This window comes from Prionailurus viverrinus, chromosome B2 (genome assembly GCF_022837055.1).
Source record: "Prionailurus viverrinus isolate Anna chromosome B2, UM_Priviv_1.0, whole genome shotgun sequence".
Taxonomy (NCBI): Eukaryota; Metazoa; Chordata; class Mammalia; order Carnivora; family Felidae; genus Prionailurus; species Prionailurus viverrinus.
In genome coordinates, this window is record NC_062565.1 from 30,771,822 (window position 1) to 30,796,399 (window position 24,578).

The 24,578-nt window shown below is 53.5% G+C and overlaps 2 protein-coding genes across 15 annotated transcripts in view; one reads left to right on the plus strand and one right to left on the minus strand.

Moving 5' to 3' along the window:
• Positions 1–204: 204 nt before the first annotated feature.
• Positions 205–23,195, minus strand: NOTCH4 (notch receptor 4). 5 transcript variants are annotated; one of them, XM_047859247.1, is made up of 30 exons: positions 23,011–23,195; positions 22,145–22,226; positions 21,658–21,950; positions 19,790–20,137; positions 19,590–19,712; positions 19,235–19,471; positions 18,965–19,120; positions 18,463–18,657; positions 16,950–17,063; positions 15,521–15,634; positions 15,311–15,433; positions 14,406–14,565; positions 13,035–13,180; positions 12,601–12,753; positions 12,268–12,385; positions 11,963–12,050; positions 11,455–11,608; positions 10,469–10,653; positions 7,775–8,027; positions 7,435–7,547; positions 6,073–6,596; positions 5,131–5,514; positions 4,850–5,025; positions 4,092–4,311; positions 3,866–3,938; positions 3,624–3,762; positions 2,800–3,095; positions 2,423–2,570; positions 1,803–1,900; positions 205–1,441 (listed from the first exon to the last, which is right to left on the minus strand). In XM_047859247.1, the coding sequence occupies exons 1-30, from the start codon at positions 23,072–23,074 to the stop codon at positions 737–739; spliced, it is 5,982 nt and encodes a 1,993-aa protein (XP_047715203.1). In that variant the 5' UTR covers positions 23,075–23,195; the 3' UTR covers positions 205–736. The 5 variants fall into 5 exon arrangements, with proteins under 5 accessions (XP_047715203.1, XP_047715204.1, XP_047715205.1 ...); XM_047859248.1 differs by lacking the exon at positions 23,011–23,195 and adding an exon at positions 20,706–20,781 and having other exon boundaries at positions 22,145–22,268; XM_047859249.1 differs by lacking the exon at positions 19,790–20,137.
• Positions 1,410–24,578, plus strand: part of LOC125165842 (butyrophilin-like protein 1) — a 148,364-nt gene continuing 125,195 nt past the window's right edge. For 5 of the 10 annotated variants that reach the window (XR_007152235.1, XR_007152237.1, XR_007152236.1 and 2 more), the window contains exons 1-2: positions 4,134–4,269; positions 17,928–17,993. The gene's annotated coding sequence lies outside the window, so the exon portion shown is untranslated. Of the gene's footprint in view, positions 1,547–1,781; positions 3,744–4,049; positions 4,270–8,821; positions 9,533–13,496; positions 13,960–17,927; positions 17,994–24,578 lie in introns of those variants that run through there. The other 5 variants (XR_007152240.1, XR_007152239.1, XR_007152241.1 and 2 more) reach the window with 4 other exon arrangements.

A 24,578-nucleotide genomic window follows, 5' to 3' on the forward strand; every position in this document is an offset into this window, starting at 1 on the left:
TTTTTTCCTACGTAGGCTTCACACCCAGCGCAGGGCTCTGAACTCATGATCCTGTGATCGAGTCAGACGCTTAACCAACTGAACCATCCAGGTGGCCCCTAAAGGGATGCCTTTGTTCTTAGAGCACAAAATTCTGAAGACTCTTTGCAGCCATTCCCATAAGTGGAATTTTTTCCCATTCCACTCAACTCTTCCAAAAAAAGGTTAACACTTCAAATAAGCTTTATTATGGGATGACAGATTTGAGGTTCTTAGATAGTGGTGGCGAGAAGAATGACGCTTCATCCCTGGGATGGTTTGTTGAGGAGGGAAGTGGGTAAAGTGCAAGGAGTCATCAGCTGGAGTGGCCCTTGGCTCACACACTTCAGCACCTACACAGTGCCTGGCACATAGTAGGTACTCTGTAAATATTTGTCAGCTATTTGTGGATGACAGAGGTTTCCTTTGGATACCGTATACAGGAAAGAACTTACATCCTTTACGTTTGTAGTAATTGGTTCCACTCCACCCTTCTGTAGCTCCTCACCCTTATTTTCTGGGAGAAGGGCTGGGCCCTCTTCATTCAGGGCTGCAGCTTCTCCACGTGTAAGACGAGGAGGAGTGGGCATAGTCACTTTGGGAGGGACACAATACTCTTGACTCCTCACTTTTGGGGATCCAGGATCTTAAAATCTGGAGTGTTTCCAGGCTGTCCTATAATGGGTGCTCATTTTTAGAATCCCTGTCATGTAGCGTCCTATTTTTGACCCTCGCCTCCCGCGTTTAAAGTTGTTACTTGGTGGATTGGGGGATCCCAGGCGACTTGAGGGGATCCCCGCTCCGGGGACGGCGTAAGGCAAGGAGGCGGGATTGGAGTGTTGGAGCCGCAGGCTCTCAGGGTCACCCAATCGCAGGGCCAATCGTCGGCTGAGGCCCCACCCCCGCCCCCGGAAGCGGCCCCAGATCTTCCTGGCACTACAGCAGGGTTGGGCCGAGGCCCGCGCATGCCTGGAGAAAACCTACGGCCTCCGGGGGACAGGCCGCCTCCTGCTCCTTTCGATGGGCTCTGGCAATGCGAATAGGCTCCACCCCCACGCGCGGCCCATTCTAATGACAAAGTCTGGGTTTGCAGACATGCTCCGCCCCCACGCGGACCAGCCCCAGCTGACAGCGTCCGGTTGCGCGGCAGAGCCCCGCCCCGACGCGGGGGCAAGCTTCCCGACGCGGTACGCGAGCGCGGGAAGGCTTCCGCCCCGCGGCCGGGCGTGGCTTTGTGACGCGCTTCCAGTGACCCCGCCCCCTCCAGTAGCGTCAGCAGATCCCAGTGGTTACGCTGGCGAGCGATGTCTCCGGGCGCTAGCCCGGCGTGGTCCCGCAGTCCTCGGGCCGCTCCTAGTCCCAGCAGCAGTTGAGCTACTTCCACCGCCCCTTCTCGGGCCGCCAGGAACAGCGGCGTCTGCTCCTGTACCGGAAGAAACAGCCAGAGGGCGAGATCAGGGAGGGCCACGCCCACAGGGCTGGCCCTTCCGGACTCCACTCTCTTGACGACTGGCCCCTCCCCATTCAGGTTGCGTGGCATTCCCGCTCTTTCTGCCTGTCCCACGCTCGTTTTCTTTTCTTTCTTTTTCTTTCTTAATTTCTTTCTTTCCTTCTTTCTTTCTTTATTTTTCTTTCTTTCTTTCTTTCTTTCTTTCTTTCTTTCTTTCTTTCTTTCCTTCTTTCTTTCTCTTTCTTTCTTTCTTTCTTTCTTTCCTGTCTCTTCCTTTTTCTTTCTTTAATTTTCTTTTTCTTTTTTTTTGTAGGGAGCCCACTCTCGGTCTAACCCTGCCGTCCTGGGCATCTTTATCGGCTCCGGCCTGGAGAAGGGAGCGGGCGGCCCGGGCGTTGTTCACGGCGGCGGCCCAGTGCAGCGCGGTTTTTCCTAGGGGACAACATGGGAGGTTGTTACCCAGAGGCTGGGGACCAGACACCTGGGTTCCTGTTTCCCACGGATTCTGGTTTAGAGGGAAGGACTTACTCGGGCTGGCTGGGTTACTTCAAAGGCGGAAGCGTTGCCTGGGTGACCGCCGGTTGGCCGGAAGCCTTGCTTCTAGTAACGTCACCGGCGCGCGGGAGGGACAATGGGGCTTTGTTCTGGGCACGGTGGGACCGGGAGACCTCCCCCCACGAGACCCTTCCCTCTTCTCACAGACACTTCTTCCCCAGCCTATTTTCCAGTGGATTAGGGCAGTGTGTGTATGTTGTTCAGGATGAAAGGGGAAGACGACGTTTTATACTGACACCACACCGCAGGTTTACCACCCTGACAGCTAGGTGGGATGGAATCCCCCAGCCTCCAGTTGGTCCTTCAGCTGCTTCCTTTTTTTTTTTTTTTTTGCCTCATACTCACACCCCATCTGTGCAACTTCTCCATAGCACAACTCCAACCTCTCCGGATTCATACCCCATTTATCTCTGGCCCCCACATCTGCTTGGGCTGCAATCAGTTCTTCAACCAGGTCCTCCACCGCCAGCCTAGCGGCCAGCATCAGGGCTGTGGTCCCGTCCTCTGTCCGTGCATCCACTGCAGTCTGTCTGCTGCGGAGCAGGAGCTGGGGGGCCAAAGAGGGGCAGTGATCCCTGGTATGTTCCAGACTGCTAGCTCAGGTCCCTCACACTCTTAACCACCCCCAAACCCATATTCAGTTATCTGTTGTTTTTCCTTTCAGATCCCCAATCTCGTATCACCTTCCTCTCTGCCAAACCCTAGGGGATGCTTTTGCCCAGGTTTACTTATGAGTTTGCCCCCTGTTCCCTTTAGCGATCCCAGTGTGCACTGACCTGGCAAACCTCCCGAGCATCAGCAGCCACAGCGGTGTGAAGAGGGGTGCGCCCTGCTCGGTCTGGCTGGTTGGGGTTGGCTCCAGCCTCAAGGAGACGGCGGGCAGCGGTTGGCCGGGAGAATCGGGCAGCCAGGTGCAGGGGTGTCTCCCCAGTACCCACAGTGTGAGCCTGGGGACAGGCCCCTCCACCCAACAGAGGTTCCCAGGGTTCAGGGCTTCCCAACCATGACCCCTGGAAGGTCCTGGACTCCACTCCCCCACAGCAAACTGCTGACATCAGGGCTGTCACCCCATCTGTGGGTGAGAGACATGAGGGATGGGAGACAAGTCAATCAAAAGGACGTAACTGGGGTAGGAGGAGAACTTGGAGGTTAATGGAGAATCATAGCCTCAAGTGTCAGGAAGCCCAGCTCTGGCTCTTGATTTTATGTGGCTTTAGTCAAATGACTTTTCTACTTTTCTCTGTGCTTCAGTTTCCTCATCTGTAAAAGGAGCCAGTAGGCATAATTCTTTAACATTCTAGGGCAGTGGTTCTCAAACTTGAGTCTGGATCAAACTTACCTGGAGGGCTGGTTAAAACACAGATTTCCCAATATCTTGAATTTCTGAGTCAATAGCTCTGGAGTGGAGCCTGAGAATTTGTATTTCTAACAATTTCCCTGGTGAAACTGATTCTTCTGTCTGGGGACCACACTTTGAGAACCACAATTCTAAGGCACTAACTCTGAGGTTAGTTTTTTCAGCTCGAATATCAAAAGGCTTTCTGATTCTAGAAGAGTCAAAGGGAGTTTTCCTTTTCTTGATCTGGGTTGTCTTACATACCAGGTCCACGGGTATCCACGTCAGGGACATCCATCTCAGATTCCTGGGGAGGAGTCAGCATGGCTGCCTGGGGGAGCTCCTGACAGTCACCCCTCAGAGGACAGAGCTGGCACTTGGAGGGTGAGGCCATTTCCTCAGCCTTGGGGATTAGAACAAGGATCAGTGAAGGAAAGTTGACTTGTCCCTTTAACTCCACCATCACCTCAGGACCGTTTCTGTCCCAGTGGTTTCACCTGGCCCACCTCTTCGCCTTCTTTGGTGCCTGAGCACATCACAACTCCATCCTCATCAACTTCTGCCTCTGGCTTCAGTGCCCTGGAAGGGGGTGTGTGGGTAGGGGACCTTCAGGGTCCCCAGGATTTCCAGCAGCCTTCCTTCCCCCCTCCCCTTCCTCTGTCATCAACTTCTGATCATCAATCTCCACAGGAAAGAGTCTTTCCCAGAGCCTGGGTTCATCCTCACTCTTACTTGAGGCCGATGCTATCTTCACCCAGGGGAGGCCGGCGTCTGCGGGGAGTGGGCTGAGTTCGAGGCCTTCGAATGAACCCAGGGGGCAGCCAGAGGGCCCCATGCTCACGGCGCCGCCGCCGGATGAGCTGAAGGACGAGAAGAGCCCCAAGGGCCAGGAGGAGCACCCCAGCCACTGGTGAGCACAGCACAGGCCAGGGAAGCTGGTTGGTTGGTGGTGCTGGTGGGAGAGACACAGTCACAAAAAGAGACCATTTCTGGTGAGGCTCAGTACTACTGTGAGACCTTCGGGCAAGTGCAGTAACTTCTTTTTGTTTCAGTTTCCCCATCTGTAAAGTGGGAACAATAATTGTACCTGCCTCGTGGCATTGTTGGAAGGATTAAATGAGTTAATGTTATAAAGCGCTTAGAGAAAGGTCTGGCACCTCATAAGTGCTATAGGAGTTCTTTCATGTACTGTGAGCTGTGTGGCAGAGGGATGATTGGACTTAGTAGACAGGATAGACCAGAACCCAAGGTTTGTGGGAGGTCTATGGTAAAGGTTAGGATAAAGTACTTTGGGAAATAAGGGAGGAGACTGGAGAGCAAATGGGTCATGAGGAGATCCAATTAGAGAATGAGAGGTTCATGAGGGTAAAGTCTCCACACAGAACATTTGGGGTCCCTGCAATCCCATGTCATTTGGCCTCCATTGCTCGTTGCTGGCATGAAAGGGGGTCTGGGAGCAAAGTCAGCAGAAATGACAGGGGGTCACCTACCAGTGCCAGCACGAGGATGGGCAGCCAGCAGCGGTCCTGGCAGTAGGTGCTCCAGGGCCCCCACTGCAGCCATTGCAGCAAGGAAGCGGAGCAGGAGCCCAGGGTCCCAGGGACAGCGCGATGCAGGGTGGTCAGGGCCACAGCGGGACAAATCCACACCCATCACTACCACAAACCTGTGGGGGAGGCGCCTTAGAGTCCTGTGTGTTGCTTGCTGGCTCCCTTCCCTCCACCCATTAAAACACTAGTGTCTGCCCCATCCTCCTGCCCGGCCTTCTTACCCAGTGCTGAGAGAGTCTGTCTCCTTGCCCCCAGGCTGTGTTTGAGGGGTTGCTCTCTCCTGATGAGAGGGATCCAGGGTTCCTACTAGCTCCTCTTCTGCCTGGGCCCCAGGATAGGGGTATACCATGTCCTTGCCATCACTGTCCTTCCTTACCCAGAGCCCCACTCTCAGAGTCAGGGATAGCACCCGGGCCAGGGCAAGCAGCTGCTGGTCCAGGGCTGGGGGGCTCAGCACCACCAGCAGGGCCAGGGAGGGCCCCCATTCTGAATCTCCATCTTTGGGCCTGCAGTCACCCCCATCCCAGCCACATTCTGCAGTGTTGCAGCCTTTCTCGCAGTGCTCGTTGTGGAAGTGATCACGGCAGTACTGGTCATAGGCTGGACTGTGGGGTGAGGAGAGAGGGACTCAGGATCCCCAAAGAAACTTCACCCCCTTCTTCATTCCAGAGAGATGCCTGATATTCCACTGCCTCTAGGGCACAGGTTGCTAAGTGGGTACAGCTCCAGAGCAATGGGCTTAGTCAGGCCCTGGGTGGTAGGTAGTCGAGACGCTCTAATGTCTATGACACCCTTGTTTCCTAAGACTGTCCCTTCTCCCTACCCTCCCAAGCTCTCCTGTCTCCCTGAAGGAGAGTCCAAAGACCTTTTCCCTCAGGGGTGCTGGTTGTTAGGGGAGATACTCCATGGCAACAGGTCTTAGAGAGGCTTGAGGCCAGAGCTCTCAGAACTCTTAGGAGCCCAGACAGAGGCAGTGCCCTCCTTCCTGGTTCCCATGTTAAATGTTGATGCTGCCCTATTCCCCTGGGCTGGAGCCTAGTGTCTTCCACCCCTACTTGGCAATGGTTATCAAGGGTGGAAACTGCCTGGAGCCTGAGGCTGTGGTCACACTGTAACTTAGAGGCCTCCCCACCCCCAACCTGAAGTCAGGGTTTTAGGCTCACGTGCAGGCTGGAGGAGTCTCACAGTCGTAGCCATCAAACAGACACTCTGCAGAGTCACACTGTGGGTGGCACTGCCCATCCCGGAAGAGAAGCCAACACCGGGAGTGGGAAGGACAGCCCTTCCAGGGGTCTGGGACCCCTAGGGAGCAGTCTCCCCCATCCCAATTTCCTCCAGGGCCACTGCAGCCAGCATCACAGGCCCCATCTCCACCTCTGCCCTCACATCCCTTTGCTCCAGGCCTCTGACACCGGGGCCCTGGAGAGCTGGGAGGGCAGGAGCATCGGAAGGCTGGGGACCCCAGCCCAGGGATCTCTGAGCAACTGCCATTGTGTAGGCATGGAGAAGGAGGGCCACAGCCATGAGGAGCAGGTGGGGTCAGGCAGTCAGGGCCCCCGTAGCCATTGAGGCAGGCACAGCGGGGTGGGAAGCCAGGCTTGGGGGAGGGCAGACACAGGCCACCGTGGTGGCAGTGGTGGTGGCCACAGGAGGGGGCTCTGTGGTTGCAGGTGGGGCCCTCAAAACCCTGTGGAGAGGAGAGAGATGTTGGGGAAGGCCCTTGTATTATTCTTCCCACTGCCCCCCCAAGCACTCTCGGGTTAAGATAACACAGATGGCCCTAGAATCTCATATCTGGAAGGGGCCTCAGAGAACATCAGGTTTATATCCAGTCATTTTATAGATGTTGAAACCATGGCCCATGGTTTTTTCACGTAATGACATATTACACAGTGAAAATGGACGAACCACCGCTGTGTGCAACAACCTGGAAGACTAAACACTTAATAGAGTGGTATTAAATGAATATTATCTTAATCCTTGGACATAGGGTGATAAACTCTTTCTCTGGAAGCAGAAGAGGATAGAGGAAGATATAAGTACATGTGAGTCATCGTTACTGTTGTAATTCTTAGGTTAGGTTCCTGGGTATTATGTTGTAAGAATAATAAAAAGAAGGCCATGCACAAACCAATGATGATAGTGTATCATGAACAAAGGCTTATGATTAACCTGATTTCATGCATCTGAGGTCCACGCGTGCGCGCGCGCGTGCGCACACACACACACACACACACACACACACACACACATAAAAGAACTTACCCAAGGTCACCCAGCTTGACTCTGGGGCCTTACCTTAGGCAGTGCCAATGATTTCTGAAAATCCATTCATGCTAACACCTGATCCTGCCTGCCCCCCTGAACTGCTTCTGAGAGCCACTCATCGCCATTCACATGGGCTGGTTCTCATCAATAATTCCCACTCCAGTGCTCCCTAGATTCCCCTCTAGGATCCCACTCAGGCATTCTCACCTGGCACCAGTGTTGGGGGAAACAGAGAAGACTGCTTTGTGGTTACTTACCTGGAGGCAGTGGCAGGTGAAACCCAGGGGTGGTCCTGCTGTTGTCTCACAAGACCCTCCGTTGGAGCAGGGCTGGCTCTGGCAAGGGTCTGTCTCCACTTCACACCACTGGCCTGTGGAGGGTGGGGTTAGATGTCATATGCTACTTCAGTCATTGCCCCCTTCCTAGCTCATTACTGGGAATTGACCCAGTACTACCTGCACAGGAAGGGATCCTGGGGCATATTCCCTGGGGTGGGGAGGCAGGGGGATGGACATGATGACTAGGCTGCCTTGTGGGTGGGCGTTGTCAACTCAGCTGTGCCACAGAGATGCCTACACACACCCTCCCAGGCCTCACCCGTGTATCCAGGCAGACATTGGCAGTAGAAGGCATTGGCCAGAGAGTGGCAGGCTGCAGTGCCTGGGGGGTGGCAGGGCTGGTCCAGACACTCATCTACGTCCCCTTCACAGCGCAGCCCCACAAAACCTGGAGGGCAGGTGCAGTAGAAGCCTCCAGGTTTGGGGGTGCAGGTCCCATGGTTGTGACAGGGCTGGGATTGACAAGCGTTGGATTCCTTTGAGCAATTCTGTCCATTGTAGCCTGGGGCACACTGCGGGCAAAGAGGGTCAGAAAGGGAACGAATAATCCAGCCCATCTCAACGGTACAGGGGAGCCAGCTCAAGACATTCTGCCCAATCCCTTCCCTACCTTCCAGTTCAGAGTATCACTCAACTGATCATCCATCACAGCCCTGCGTAGCTTCACCCTTGTATCTCAACTCCATGCTATACCCTTGTTCAATAGTGGGCAATTTAACCGCTCCAGCAGTCCCAAACCATCTTATGATACAATGCTATTAAACATAGTTCTGTTTTTGGTAAGACCCCCCTCCCTCAATCACACGCCTCACCCCTAGGCTCTGTCATGCTTTCTTTCTTTCTTTTTTTTTTTTTTTGTTATTTTTTTTCAACGTTTATTTATTTTTGGGACAGAGAGAGACAGAGCATGAACAGGGGAGGGGCAGAGAGAGAGGGAGACACAGAATCGGAAACAGGCTCCAGGCTCTGAGCCATCAGCCCAGAGCCTGACGCGGGGCTCGAACTCACGGACCGCGAGATCGTGACCTGGCTGAAGTCAGACGCTTAACCGACTGCACCACCCAGGCGCCCCTCTGTCATGCTTTCTTAATTAATTTGTAAGTGTTTATTGAATGCCTGCTTCGTGCCAGGCACTGTTGTAGGCACTAGGAATATGAAGAAAATTAGAACTCATCCCTGCTTCCATGACGTTCTCAGTAAACCAGAGAGACAGCTAGCATTTATTGCATGATTTCTATACATAAGCTCATAAAACCCTCCCAACAAACTTGTATGTGAATTATCTCATTTGATTCTCACTTTACAGAAAAGGCAAATGATTCCTGGAAAGACTGCATGACTCGGCTAGCAGGTGGCAGAGCTGGGATCCAGTGCAAGTCTGTGACTTCATAACCAGTACCCTTAGCCATTTTCCAATTGTTTACCTTTCAGCTAGTGGGAGAAGGGTCATCGATGAGGTCTGTACCATGTGCTGAGTTCTTGCAAGAGGAAGGAGAGCATGTAAGACTGCAGTACCAGGCTTCAGAAAGGTGGAGCAAAAGGGAATTGCAGAGAGTGTGAGGAGTGGCTGGAGGGCTGGGAGAAGCGGGTGAGGGGGTATCTTGGAGATATCAGAGGGAAGGAGTCTCAGGAAAGGGGAGGTAAAGCTGAGTGTTGGGTGAAGGGGTGTTGGCTACTAATTAGTACACTGCTTTTGTGTATGTTTGAAAATGGTCATAATAAAAAGTTAAAGAATAAAATTAAAAAGTTAAAGAGGACGGTTGGGGGATTTGCATCACATGTTTTATCCAAAGTCAGCCTTCTGAGTACAGGCATCAGGCTGCTTGGACTTGAATCCCAGCTTTGCCTCTTCTGCTCAGTGATCTGAACCATAAGGGAGAGGCCCACACCCAGTCTGGAGAGAAGTTAGGGACATTTCCCTGAGGAAGGCACCTGTTGAGCACCGTCCAGTGGAAGTGGGTGGGGAAGGACACTGGAGAGCCAGTATAAGGGGTGTGTAGGGAAGCCAACAGCAGCTGGAGCAGAGAGTGGGAGGGCGGGGATGTGGGGACATGAGACCTAAGAAGCAGGCAAGGCTGGGTCACGCTGGCCTTAGATTTCACTATTAAAGAGCCACATTGTGCGCCTGGGTGGCACAGTCGGTTAAGCTTCCGACTTCAGCCAGGTCACGATCTCGAGGTCCATGAGTTCGAGCCCCGCGTCAGGCTCTGGGCTGATTGCTCAGAGCCTGGAGCCTGCTTCTGATTCTGTGTCTCCCTCTCTCTGCCCCTCCCCCGTTCATGCTCTGTCTCTGTCCCAAAAATAAATAAACGTTGAAAAAAAAAAAAAAACACAACAAAACAAAGAGCCACAATGGGGCGCCTGGGTGGCTCAGTCAGTTGGGCGTCCGACTTAGGGTCAGGTCATGAGCTCGCGGTCTGTGAGTTCGAGCCCCGTGTCGGGTTCTGTGCTGACAGCTCAGAGCCTGGAGCCTGCTTTGGATTCTGTCTCTCCCTCGCTCTCTGCCCCTCCCCCGCTCATGCTCTGTCTCTCTCTGTCAAAAATAAATAAACATTAAAACATTTTTTTTTTTTTTTAAAGAGGTGGGCAGCCACTGAAGGGTTTTAAGCAGGGGAGTGACAGGTCAGCTTAACGTTTTCAACAGAGCACCCTGGTAGTGGAGTAAAGGTTGAGCCTATAGGTGGACAAGTGGGGAGGCAGGGACGATAGGAGGGTGCTCCCTGTGTCCGGGTGGAAGGCAGCAAAGGCCTAGACTGAGGCAGTGGGACAAATGGTGAAGGAGGAAGGACAGAATTGAGAAAGATTTAGGAGGCAAAATGGCATGACTTGGTGGTTGGTTGGGTATGTGGGTAAAGGAAAGGGAAATGAATACATCACTACACGCCCCCTCAACTGCTTTTCCCACATCCACCCACGCTTGTCTCCCCTACTGCTCTCCTCTAGACCGGCTTACCTGGCAGAGATACCCAGTGGGCTGGGCCATGCACGTGGCCCCATGTTGGCAGGGCCTGGAGTCACATGGGTTCACCCTGTCCTGACATACGCTGCCTTGGAATCCAGGGGGGCAGTGGCAGAAATAGGAGGAGCCACTGTCGATGCAGAGACCTCCATTCTGGCACAGGGAAGAAACTTCTGTGCCTGAGAAGAAAGGCAAACAGGGATAGATAAAGCTAAGTTAGGTTCTCAGGGGCCCCAGACACAGAGCAGAGAGGCTCATGGGGATCACTGACATTCCTGGGGTGGGTGGAGGCCACTTGGAGCCTGAGGAGTCAATAAATTCTGGTGCTGAAGAGATTAAGACATCAAGATCCCCCTCCTGCCTGTTCTGCCAGAATGGAGAGAGATAGCTCTTGTTAAACTTATTAGAGCATTATAAGCAACTGTATTCTTGGCTTAAAACAAGTGTCAAGGAAGAAAGAACTCAGCGGAAACTTTAGGTGCCTAAGTCTGTCCCCTGAATTGGCATCCTGTGATGTTTTGTCACTGTGATTCCCATCCCCTAACCCCACAGTAGTCTCTTTCGTAAGTTCTCATATTAAACCTCATTTGAATGAGGGGGGGTATTCTTTCACAAGGGGGTTGGCATAACATGAAAATGATTGGGAGCAGCAGCTGAGTGAAGTTGGGTTAAGTGTGATCCATTCTAGCTGAGTTATGATGATAGTGACAGAGTTGAGTTGCTTCACATGGAGTTATGTCTCAGTGGTTGTGATAAACTGGAGTCTTGTGGTCTGTGTTGGTTGGTGTTGCTTGAGTTGCTTTGAGCATGGTGATAGGAGGGCTGAGCTATAGAATCAGCAGTAGTGGTTGGTCTGTGTTACTTTGACTCTTAGTTGGTTGTTTTGGTCAAAGGTTGTATGTGGATGCCCTTAGGGATCGGGTAGAGAGGGACACCCTTTCTCTCTTCATCTGTTCCCCAGTTGGTCCTTGGGTTAGTACCTTGGCTCAAAGCGGCCTTCTGGCAGGAGGACAGTGGAAGGTTGCAGAGAGGCCCGGTCCATCCCTGGAGGCACAGGCACTGGAAGGAGGGCCCAGTCTGGAGGCAGTGGGAATTGTGTGGACAGGGCTTCTGGGCACAGATGTCCACCAGAGTCTGAGGTTTAGGAGAGAGCATGGGGCAAGACTGAGTGTCATGTGTTCAGGCCCAGAGATGGTCTTCTGCCAGCTGCTCAAAATCCTTACCTGTCAAGCTCTCTCCTGAATGGTCTGGAGCCAGGTGATAGCCTCCCTCCCCCACCCCCACATCCCAGAACAGTTCCTGGGATCAGAAATCCTTTCCTTACTTCTACTCCATGCAAACCTCAAGCTAGAGCTCAACTCCCAGATTCCACACCCCCTTTCATGTGGTTACCTTCCCAAGCTCCCTGCTCTTCTAGTCCCTGAGACCCTCCCACCAAAGCCTTTCAGCCACAGCCCTCCTCAGCACACTTGGCTCAGCACCCCTCACCTGGCAGCTGTCTCCTGTGTAGCCAGGGGGGCAGAGGCAGTGGGGACCCTGAGGGCCATCTTGGCAGGTTGCCCTGTTCCTACAGGGGCTGGACAGGACAGAGACAAGGCATGGTGGGAGGCAGTCCCGGCGACCAAAGGGGAGGGAGTGTGTGACGCGGTGATGAGATAGGAAACCAGAAAGGGAGTCATAGTGAAAGGATGTGGGATGTGGAATTCAAGGCAGCCTGGAGCCCCAGAGGAGATGAACAGGAAGGGTGGGAAGGCTGAGGGGCCCCTTCCCTTCCTCTCGGGGTCTTTGCTCACTTGTCTGCACAGCTAGGACGGGTCCTTCCCTCACAGCGTGGGCCTTGGAAGCCCGCAGCACAGAGGCAGGAGGAGGTGCCAGGCCTGTTCACACAGGTACCCCCATTGAGGCATGGGGCTGGAGAGAGGAGGCTGTGAGGGGTTGGGTTCCTTACCCATACCTGGCCTGTGACCTTAGTCACACCCCGCACAGGACATACACGCACTCCCTGTTGCCCCCATCAAAACTGCAGCTCGTGGTGGCCAGTTGATTTTTATCAGATGGCACCAACACACCCTGACCAGTTCCTCCATCCACCTGTGGCCCAGCCCCAGAACATGGTAGGTACTCACCAGAGGCACAGTGGTCAGTGCTTGTCTGGCAGCGGGGCCCAGTGTGGCTCCGAGGGCAGGTGCAGGAATAGCCCCCAGGGCTGGGGCTACAGGAGCCACCGTTGAGACAGGGCCCTGAGTGACAAGCCGCTAGCTCCTCGCTGCAGGTGGGGCCTGAGGGAAATGAGTGGGGTCTGAGAAAGGGCATCCTCTTCTCTCTGTCTTCCTCCACTTATCTCCTCTTCCTTTTCCTCATCCCCATCCCTTTTGTCTTCCATCCAACCTCTTTTCTTTTCTTACCACCTCCTGCATATCGCCTGTGGTCCCTGCAGCACATGCCCAGTTCTCCTTGGTGGTGACCAAGACCCAGAGGCCTTGGACACATGCCTCTACTGGTCTTGCTCTTGATTAGAGGTGGCCAGCCCAGAATGTCTGTGGTTTGGGAAGGGCCTCACCTGTGTAGCCTGTGGGGCAGGTACAGTTGTAGCCCGAGGGCTGGGGGTGGCAGGTCCCTCCATGCGCACAGGGCGTGGAGATGCAGCCCCCTAGCTCTGCTTCACATTCTGGTCCTGTCCATCCCATATCACACACACATGAGGATCTGGTCATATCGAGAAAAAGAAGGGTGTTTTTCTTCTTCTGGTGATTTTTTCTTCTCCCCTCCCCACTCCTCATCATTGGTTAGACCCCTATGACTTTCTTTTTTTTTTCTTTTTCATGTTCATTTTTGAGAGAGAGAGAGAGAGAGAGAGAGAAAGAGAGACAGGGTGTGAGTGGGGAGGGGCAGAGAGAGAGGAAGACACAGAATTTGAGGCAAGCTCCAGGCTCTGAGCTGTCAGCCGTGAGATCACAACTTGAGCCGAAGTCAGATGCTTAACTGACTGAGCCATCCAGGTACCTCTTCTGTTTTTAAGTAGGCTTCACGCCCATTCCGGAGTCCAATCCAGCCTGGAGCCCAACGTGGGACCTGAACTCACCACCCTGAGATCACATCCTGAGCTGAGGTCAAGAGTTGGACATTGAACCAACTGAGCCACCCAGTCCCCTGATCTCTTCTTCTTTTTGGCCCTGAGACTCTGGTCCCCTTCTTCAGTGGCTCTGTTCTCAGCATTGTCCCCCTTCCATACCTGCCTCCTGCTGGTTTTCTCCCACTACATGTATGGATATGTATATACATTTCTTCTATAATTTGTTTATTATCTGTCTTTCCTCATTAGAATGAGAGCTCCATGAGAACAGACACTTTGTCTCTTTTGTTTTGTGCCATTCCTCCAGTGCCTGGAAAAGTATCCACAATAGTAGATGTTCAATATTTGTCTAATGTATGATTTTTTTTCAGATTTTTCAATTTTTTATTTTTGAGAGAGAGAGAGAGAGAGAGAGAGAGAGAGAGAGAGAGTGAGAGTGGGAGAAGGGCAGAGAGAGAGAGGGAGACACAGAATCTGAAGCAGGCTCCAGGCTCCGAGCTGTCAGCACAGCTTGGACGCGGGGCCTGAACTCATGAACTGTGAGATCATGACCTGAGCCGAAGTCAACCGCTCCACCGACTGAACCACCCAGGTACCCCTCTAATGTATGGTTAATTAGCCCTGGTATTCCATGTTTTTCTTCCTGTTCTGACCCTCTAGCCCTCCGTTTCTCCTGTTATTTATGAACTCTCCCCTCACGGGATAGCACTCACTAGTGGATCCCTCACCTTGGCTTTGACCTCAGAACTTGGCCATTTCCTTCTTCTTCCCTATTGGTCATTTCTTGCAGACTCACCCCTCCCTGGTTGTCCCCCCCTGGCCTAGCTGAGGAGGACCCAGAGGACAGTGGAAGGTTACCTCTGGCAGTGTCCGTGGTGGCAGGTGCAGTTGTCCTCAACGGGGGCACAGCCAGGGCTTCCGTCAGGGCAGAGGCAGTGGGCCTTGTTTTCCTGATCTTGGCATTTTTGCTTGGGCTGGCACAGGTTGGGGGCACACAGGGGAACCTCACAGAGATGACCTGGGGTGGGGAGATGGGTCAGAGGGAAAATAGAGTCCCTCTATGTCCTTGATGGGGGCAAAGCCACTTTTTACATATGACTTGCTCACTCCCCACGAACCTGTCCTTCAGTGGCTCCCTGTTGCCTCAGGATACTGTCTAACTTCCTCAGAATGGCACACAGGGTCCTGCATGGCATCATTTCACAATGCAGTTACCTGCAGCTAAAACATGTAATCATTCTGTCTTGACAAACTCCTACTCATTCTTCTAGACTCAGCTCAGCCATTACCTCCTCATGAAGCCTTCTCATCTCTAGTCTGGTTGGCTGGTCCTTTGTGCTCTTACAGAATCCTGTGCAGTCTCTCTCAGAGCACCTGTGGCTATAACCAACAGGAGACTTCTTGGTCTCTCTGCACTAGATTTAAAGCCACTTGAGGAGAGCAGGTCTCTTACCAACTTGTGTCTGTGTCTGGCTGTGCATAGTAGGCACTTAATACATTCTAAATAAGGAAATGAATGGCTTCCTCTTGAACCCCATCCTGTTTCTGAGCCCTAATCACACCATTCATGTTGGGCCCAGTGTGGGCCCTGTAAATAACACCTGCTGTCAGCCTCAGGTTGTGCAAGTTTTGCATTGAATAATTTGAAGGGGTTCCAGTCTCATTCTCTTTTTACAGTCCAACCCTTGAATATCCAGCAATGACCTCTGCTCCACCCCTAATGGACTCAACTATCTTGCCAGTCTAACACCTCCCCTGCTTACCTGTGAAGCCAGAGGGGCAGAGGCAATAGAAGGCTCCTGGGAGATCCAGGCAGCTTGCTCCAGTGGGGCATGGGCCACTCAGACACTCATCCACCTCGGCCTGACAGCGAGGGCCTTCAAAGCCTATGGCACAGCAGGAGGGTCAGGGACCTGCAGGGGAGTCTGCACTTGGCCCCCACTCTTCCCTGCAGTGTTTGAACACTGGTCTACCTGGAAGACACTCGCAATGGAATGATCCAGGCTGGTCCTGGCACTGCCCACCATTGGCACAGGGAGAGCTTCCACACTCATCGATGTCCTCCTCACACCGGGAGCCAGTGAATCCTGGGGGGCAGGGAGTAAGTGGGGAGAGATGGTAAAGGTTATCTGTCCTCTCCTCTCCTCTCCTCTCCTTCTTTTTCTTTCTTTCGTGACTTTGGATTCATCAGGGAGTTTGTTAGAAATATTTGTGACTGAGATGTACAGGTATGATTTCATGGATTCAAACAAGAAATTTAGAGTTAATGCCGCTATTTAACCTTCTATTTACACAGACAGAAATAACATTCCTATGAATTGCAGTGAAGAGAACCTTGTTTCAAATGGCTTGGTTTGGAGGTTCATCTGCATGTATCATTATATAATGAAGGTACCAATCTGGGGGCTGCTCAAAGAGTGATTTGAATTTCAGAACATAACAGCATATCTTAGTAACTTCATTCTTTATATAAAGAAGGTATAACTGGCTGTGTGTGTGAATGGTGAAAATACTATGTATCAAAAGCATAAATGCAAGTCGTGGCCCCTCCCCTCACCAGGAAAAGTGAACCTGGGGGCCTTCCCAGAGAAGACACCTGGGGCAGGTGGAGGTGACAGGAGGATGATGTTCAGCACCTGCCAGTTGTGTGACTTTGGGCAAGTTACTCAAGCTGTCTAGGCTGCAGTGTCCTCTTCTGTAAAAGGGGCATAATAGAACCTACCTTATGGTGTCATTGAAAGGATTAAATGAGGTAATGCCAGAAAAGTACACAGCCAAGTTCCTGGCCTGGAGCAAATATTCAAGAAACATCTGTTATTGGGGCGCCTGGGTGGCGCAGTCGGTTAAGCGTCCGACTTCAGCCAGGTCACGATCTCGCGGTCCGGGAGTTCGAGCCCCGCGTCAGGCTCTGGGCTGATGGCTCAGAGCCTGGAGCCAGTTTCTGATTCTGTGTCTCCCTCTCTCTCTGCCCCTCCCCCGTTCATGCTCTGTCTCTCTCTGTCCCCAAAATAAATAAACGTTGAAAAAAAAAAAAAAAAAAGAAACATCTGTTATCACATCAGGGATAGAGGGATCGATAATGGTGGAGAAGGAAGGCCGGGGGCAGTTTTCCCTGCATCCAGGGTGAGCAGTGCCAAGACCAGCCTGGGATCCCCACGAGCGAACTCTGGAGGAGGGCCAGAAAGGACGATTTGGGTAATTTGGCAGGACAGAGATAAAGGTGGATGAGTACGTGAGGAAGGTTTGGGATGTGACAGAAGAGAGTTGGGGGAGCAGAGGAGTTGGGAGAAATGGGAGCCTTGTTGGCCAAGCCAGGGTGAACTTCCAAAGGTTTGGGATTGCCGGGCCTGCACTGTGGTTCAGGGGGCTGGGCTGAAGGACTGGAGTGGAATCAGTACTCACCAGGCAGGCAGACACACAGGAAGCCGTTGAGGAGGTCCTGGCAGTCAGCCTGGTTCAGGCAAGGAGCAGAGGCACACTCGTCTGTCTCCACCTCACAGAGCTGCCCTTCTAAGCCTGGGACATGGAGATGTGGTGCAGGCTGAGCCCTGCCCGGGCTGCTCACCCCTTCTGCCCAGGAGGACCAGGGTTCTAGAACCCTCCCAGGGTGCTGTCTGCCTGAAGGTTGGGGCGACGAGCCTGCGGTCCTGCTGCTCTGCTGTGTGTGGCTCTGACCCCTTTAAATGTGAAAGCTCAGGGAGCGGGGCACCTGCTGGGACCCGAGGGGGCAGCAAGGAAGTACCTTAGGGGGTCATTCTCTGTGCCCAGATGGCAGGCTCACTGGGCTGGGCTAATGAGCCTGGAGGTCCTCAAGGTCAAATGAAACAAATGGGCATCTGCTTGGAGGTGAGTCATGCCTCTTGTTCTATCCCAGCAGGCTCTGTGCCAGGGAGACCAGGAGTCCCCAAGGGGGGGTATTTGAAGGGCATTTGGGTAGCTTGTTGGTCACATATTTGTCCTGTATCTTTGGGCTTGTCCTGGTATCCGCAGTCTCACCCTGAACTGAAGCTGGATCAGCCTCTAGACCTCGGCTGCCTCCCACTTCTTGCCTGGGGATTCTGCTTCTGAAGTTCCTTGGTATCTATGACCTTGTCCCTGGTATGGCTGCATGGTTTTCTCAGCTTCTTTCCTTGGATGCTGCTCAGTTTAGGAAGGCTGTTTGGTGTAGTGGTGAAATCTACTGAAGCCCTGGGTTTGAATCCCGGCCATGCCACTTACTGGCTGGACAACTCACTTAATCTCTCTGTGTCTGTTTCTTGTAAAATGGGCACAGTAACAATACTGACCTTAGAGGGTTCTTGCCAAGATGACAAAATGCATGTAAGATGTTCAGGTGGTACTTGGCAGAAAGTAAGCTATTATTTTTTTGGTTTCATTCAGCTTCCTGATATCGGGTTGGTCACTATACCCCTGGGGAGACCTGTCTCCCTTAAAAGTAACTTGGAGGTAGGTGCAGCCTTGTGGCACTTTTTTTTTTCCTATTGTACCAAATTCAAGCATACAGGCCCTTTGGGGTTTTAAGGATTTACTCAATCTCTACAGGGGAGAGTTTCTGTGATTAGGAGGAACATTCTGAGTTGGCATGAGCCGAGGCTGCTGCTGTTCTGCTCTTCCTTGATGGGCCTCTGTGTACAGTGGACCAGGCTGCACACTTTACAATGACTATGAAGTGAATGCTTTCCTCTCACCCCCAGAGTTGAGCAGTGTACAACCTCAGTACCATCTGTGGCTGCCCTTCTCCTAGAGGCCATGGGTTTCCCAGAGTGTTCATCATGGGTGGGGAGATGAGAAAGAGGTATTCTTTGATAGCTGATCCCAACTGGCCTGGGGCTATCTATGTTCTGGAGGGGTCATGCCTAGTGGGCTCAGGATTAGTCCCCTGTGTCCTCTACTCAGGGCCCCATCCATCTAGTACCTGGTGGGCAGAGGCAGTGGAAGGTGGCAAGCAGGTCCAGGCAGGTGCTGCCTAGATGGCAGGGCTGGGACAGGCACTCATTGTGATCAGCCTCGCAGCGGGAGCCCGTGTAGCCAGGGGGACAGAGGCAGTCAAAGGAGCCAGGGGTGTTGAGACAAGAGCCGCCGTGTTCACAGGGACTGGGGCCTTGCTGGGCTAGGAGGAGAGGGGTCAGAAGTTCACAGGGGCCCAGGGCAGAAGGGAAGGGGGCCAGACCGCCAGGGAAGGCATGAGGGCCTGCTTGTGGCAGAATGAACACATCGGAGAAAGGGCTGGTGTCTTTAACACAGACGAGGACTAAGTGGGGCCCGGAGGGCTAAGCACTGGTGAGAAGACCGTATAGGGAAGAATTGCCAAATCTGGACAAAATTGGGAAAAAAGAGATGATTGTATTTTTAATTTGAAAAACAATTTGCAGAGGCTGTTTGGGACTCAGAGAGGATCTGATGTGGGGGTGCCTTACCCATCTGACACTCGTCCAGGTCCTGGTGGCAGGTGGGCCCCGAGTAGCCAGGCTGACACAGGCAGAGTGGAGAGCCTGTCAGGGGATTGGTGCTGCACTGGGCTTCCCCGTGGCATGGCTGGCTCAGGCACATGTCCTCCATGTGGCACAGGAGTCCTGGAGGGCAGGATGGGCATGAGGCTCTTGGGCCGCTTGAGGATCCCAGCTGCCCCCCTTATGCTTCTGTCACTTGCCATCCTCACGGCCACCTCCCCGAGCCCTCTGTCACACCTGTGCGGCCAGGTGGGCAAAGGCAGGAGAAGGAGCCCACACGATCGATGCAGGTGGATCCCGGGGCACAGGTGGCAGCAACACAGTCGTCTAGGTTCTCTTCACAGCCTGTGCCTCCCCAGCCGCTCACACACACACAATGGAAGCTGCCAGCTGAGTTCTGGCAGGTACCCCCATTTAGGCAGCGAGGGGGACCCTGAGCCTCACATTCATCCACATCTTCGGAGCAATCCCAGCCTGTGGGGGATGGGATGGGAAGGGGACAAAGGCTGGAGTTGGGAGCCCTGTGAGGAGGGGAGGCTAGGGGCTGATCATATGGGCCACGGGTGCCATGGACTTGGCTTAAACGACTCACCTGTCCAGGCCTCTGGGCAGAGGCACGTGTAGGTGCTCAGCCCATCCAGGCAAGTGCCCCCGTTCTGACACTGGTGCCCAGCACAGTCATCTGGATTCACCTCACAGCTCGGGCCTCTGAAACCTGACAGGGTCATGGGATTAGCGAAGGGAAGGGGACCTCCCTGCCCCGAGAGAGGGGTGGCAGACGTGAGGACGCACCTTGGGGGCAGAGGCAGAGGTGGAGGGTGGAGTCTCTCCCTGGAACCAGGTGACAGGTGCCCCCATTGGGACAGCCTGTAGGGGGGCAGGGTCCTGGCTGGAGCTCACAGCGTGGACCCTCCTGCCCAGTGGGGCAGTGACACCAGAAAGATCCCAAGGTGTTATGGCAGGAAGTGCCTTTGGGGCAGGGCCCTGGGTCCAGGAAACACTCATTGATATCATGTTCGCAGGCATGACCCTCGAAGCCAGGTGGGCAGCGGCACTGGATCTGGGGGTATGTGGCCAGACACACCCCTCCATTGACGCAGGGATTGGCTGAGCAGAAGTCCCGAAGCTGGCACTGCTCACCTGAGGCAGAGGACAGAGGGCGCTGTTCAATCCCCACCCCCTGCTCAGCTGGGAGAATCCAGCTCTCACTCTGGATTATCTGTGTCTGATTTTCATGTTGCCTTCTCTTTGTTCCCGTACGCTTTTTGCCCTGCTCCACCACCCCTTGCCTCAGTTTTGGCATTCTGGAAAATGGGAGCTGTCGTTGTTGGTGGGAGTATTGCAGGCTGGCCCTGCTGAGCAGACCTGAGACACGGTGTCCTTCCAAATTTGGTGGCCTTTCCGTGGTGGGGAGGAGAAAAGCAGCTGGCCTCCAGACTCGGCACCTTGCTGTGCCACCACCGCTGTGTGCCCTCAGGTGTGTCTGGCCTCCCTTGTCTGGATTTCCTAATCTTTAGGTGGGTACAGTGTTGCAGATAATGATAAGGAGACAGACGTCTCGTCTGTTCCCCCCAGTGGCAACGGCGGTGGTGGCGGTTGGCACTGGGCTAAGTGACCACCTCCTGAACATCACTCCCTTTCCTCCTCTCGACAATGTTATGAATTGTGGACATCAGCTGGCAACTGAGGATGCAGAGAGCTTAACTACCTGATGCAAGGGCGCGCGTCTCATCGGTGGCAGAGTTGGCACTGGACACGTGGGCCGCTGCTCTGAAGCACAAGGCCTGGCAAGTTGTCATTGACAGTCCTCCTTGTTGTCACACCACGAGAGGCTGGTCTCCCACCCCCAAATCCTCAGAATTACCCAGGCACTCAAAATATCTCCATGCCTGGGCCCACCCCAGACCCACTAAAGCAGCCTTTCTGGGACGTGGGCACCAGTATGTTGCAGGCTTTCCAGGTGATTGCTGTGCCTTGCCACGTTTGAGAAGCCTTGCTCTTCTAGTCCACCCCTCACAGATCACTTTCCTCCCCGTGTGGTCTTCACTGCCCTGTCCAGTCCCCTCCCTCCTGGTAGATCAGAGGAGCCTTCCTCTCCAGGGGCTTTCACCTCTGTCCCATACCCCTGACTGCTTCCCCGGGCTAGGACACCCTGCCCACCAGGGGTCCCACACCCTCATATCCGGGTTGCACCCCTCTTCCTTGCCATGATACCCGTTCCTCTCTCTGGGTCAGATCCCTTCCACCCCCATTACACCTCCCACCACCACAGTCTTTCCAGGTGCTGTTATGGGCTCCTACTTGGAAGAATAAAGGCCAGATGCCCATTATGCAGAATCTAGGAGGTTCCCCTCTCCCTGCCTTGTGCTAGGCGTTAACCCTCTAGCTACTGGGTCGAGGGGCCAGGCTGGGGCACTAAGGGGCTATGGCAGTAGCCATTTACTAACGGGTTGGAAAACACTTCAACGTTTTAACCATTGGTACAGCCATGCTGGTGAATGTGTCTCGGGTCAATGGTCAGCAAGAGGGCTTGTTGACTCTCACAGCCTCTGTCCTCAAAGGACCTGGCTGTTTTGCAGACTCCAGTTCCATCTTTCCCAGCCCACTTCCCAGTCCAGTGTTCCTGCCTGTCCCGTCCTCCCCACCACTGCAGCGCTCACCTGTCCATCCAGGCAGACAGGAACATCGTGGGCGGCCTGAGGCCTGGATATGGCAGCGGCCCATTTTGGAACAGAAGGAAGAACAGGGGTCCTTGAGTTGGGCCTGGCACCTCTGGCCAGTGAAGCCAGAGGGGCAGGTGCAGGAGAAGCTGGGGGCCAAGGGAGAGGGAAGGCTGGGGGAGCCTGGGAGGGTGAGAAGCAGAGCTTGGCAGCTGCCCCCATTCTGGCAGAGCTGGCCATCCTGGCAGGGGTCAGGAAACTGGCATGTCTCACCCAGGAAGCCAGGGGCACACCTGAGCAGGGGAGGAGAGTGGAAAACTTAAGTCACTGGGTCCTCTTTGCCTTCTCTGCCACCTCCCTTCCTTTGCCTTCATTTGTTTCCCTTTAGTGCCTTTACCTCCTCCCTTTCTCCTTCCTTCCCAGTCCCTCCTCCTCCCCAGCTCTCCCTCCCCATTTCTGGTCTCCCACTCCCAGGAGACACACTCACTGGCAGCTCCCTTGTCCCTGAGATAGGCTCAGGCAGGTGCCTCCGTTGGCACAGGGTTCTGGGAAGTCCCCACACCGAAGCACTAGGGATGGAGATGAGGAAGGCATAGGAGTGGGGAGCGCTGTGCTCCCAGATTTCTCTGGGTGCTTTGCTGCCTGCAGCAGCCCCACACGTGCTCTCAGCCACCACCACTTCTGCACTTGCCTGATCCCTACCAGAGTGGTGCTCTTGCCCTCGCATCGCCCCGCCCCCATCCCAGGCCTAGGGATCCTCTCAGTTCCTAATCCCCACCCCCTTTCCTGTTTATTATCCAGCCTCAGGCTCCATCCCTTGGAATGGAGACAACAGGGCTCAGGAGGGGGGCCCAGGGGACTCCTGGAAGGTGAATGGCTGAGACATTGAAGGGATTTCCTCCCGGAAGGGCCCAGCATTGAGCCATCCGGGGGTGGGGACAGCTGGGCTGGGAAAGGGACTTGGTCAGCCCTTGACCTTCCCATGACTCCATCTCCTGCTTTTTTCTCATCGCCTTCCCTACCAGGTGGCCAGTCTTTTTCCCTCTTTATCTCCTAAATGTGATTGCAAGAGCCTGCTGTCCGCCAGCACTAAGGCCAACTGGGTTCTCCCTGAGGCGGGCACCCTCCCACCCATTCCCCAGACAGTCACCGCCCCTGGCACAGGCCCCAAAGCCTTGGTTTGTGCAGCTGCAGCAGCAGAGTCTTCTCTCCCTGCGTTTGGGGGGTGATGGTGGTGAGATTCTCTTCCACCCAGTGTCCTCTCAAAGCATGGGGCTTGGCCCTCCGCCCCCAACCCATCAACACCCTCTTAAGGAAGATGGGTCCCGTCACCTCTCCTACCCCATGCCTCACCTCTGGTCTTGACGACTGAGTGACACAGCAGCAGCAGCAGCAGCAGCAGTGAAGGGGGCTGCATTCCAGAGCACCGCCCCACACCCAGATCCTCTGCCTCCTCAGGCAAGGACCCTCAGAGCCCTCACCGAGGCAGGAGCCACCTCCTCTGCTCCCACGGCCCCTTCCTCCTCCTCTGCCCACTGCAAGCCTTACGTCTGAGCTGTTTCCTGAGTCACACAATGTCCTGGACACCCTAGTGATGGGAGGGGGAGGAGTGGAACAACATTGAGGGGGATGAGGGAGGGGCCTTCTGTCCCTGACAACCCCTGGGGAGAGGGGGAGTGGGATGGTGTGGCAGGTGAACAGGACGGGAGCATCGGGCTGGGAGGGGAGGTTCTGGGTTCAGTCCCAGCTCTTCTATTGTTGTGTGGTCTCCCCTTTCTAGAGATGAGAATGACAAGGTGCCTTACCCTTGCCCTGGGAGGGTCAGGGCCTGGAACAGAGGTGTGGGGTGCTGAGGCATCTTCTGTTCCAGGTTAGTATCCGTGCCTCTTGGACACTCTGCAACTTTCTATAAGTCGAAACCACTAACCTTGGCAGTGGGAATGCAGGGCACTCCTAGCCATTACCTTGGCCCTTGCTGGGGACTTAGTTTTCTCCTTTGGGGGAATGGGCAAGATACTGGGCTGGTTCTGGGGGAAATCTTGGCCTTCCTTTGTTGGGAAACGTATAAAACCAATATCAATGATAAATGGACATTGTCGGTACTGAAATGTGCAGTCTGGATTATCCAGCGCAAACTCTATATTTAGGTAGGTTCCCTTCCCTTTCTCTACCACAGCGATCTCTGAGATGTACGGAATGTCAGTTTCTGAGTTCAGAATTGGAGTAAATAAAATGACAAAAGAGAATTCATTTCCCTGACTCATCCTACCTTTTTCAAGTCAACCCAGGACAGCTCCAGGGTCAGTCACACACTGAGTTTCCTTAGTAGCACAGAGAGCTGAGAGTCTGGGGTGGCTGGAGGTGTTATCAATAGCCATGCATAGCCCCAGCACTGTGGTACCCAAAGCTGCAGCCTGGTGTGCCCGGAATACCTTCCCTTTTTAAAACTCTTTTTTATTAGCATAAGAGACTCTTAAAAACTGAGAACAAACTGAGGGTTGATGGGGGGGGTGGGTGGGAGGGAGGGAAGGGTAGGTGATGGGCATTGAAGAGGGCATCTTTTGGGATGAGCACTGGGTGTTGTATGGAAACCAATTTGATAATAAAATTCATATATTAAAAAAATAAAACTCTTTTTTATTTGGAAATAATTTAAAGCTCACAGCAAAGGGGCAAGAATATAATTCCAGGATACTCTTCACTCAGATTCACCAACTGGCATCATGACCACATGTGCTTTATCATTATTTCTCTAAATAGACAGTATTTTTTTCTGAACCACTTGAGAGTAAGTTGTACACAAGGTATTCGTTTACTTATAAAAACACGGGTATGAATGTCTTAGGAACAAGAACATGTTTTATATAACTACAGTACAACTATCAAAATTGGGAAACTTAAGTTGATACAATAGTATTATC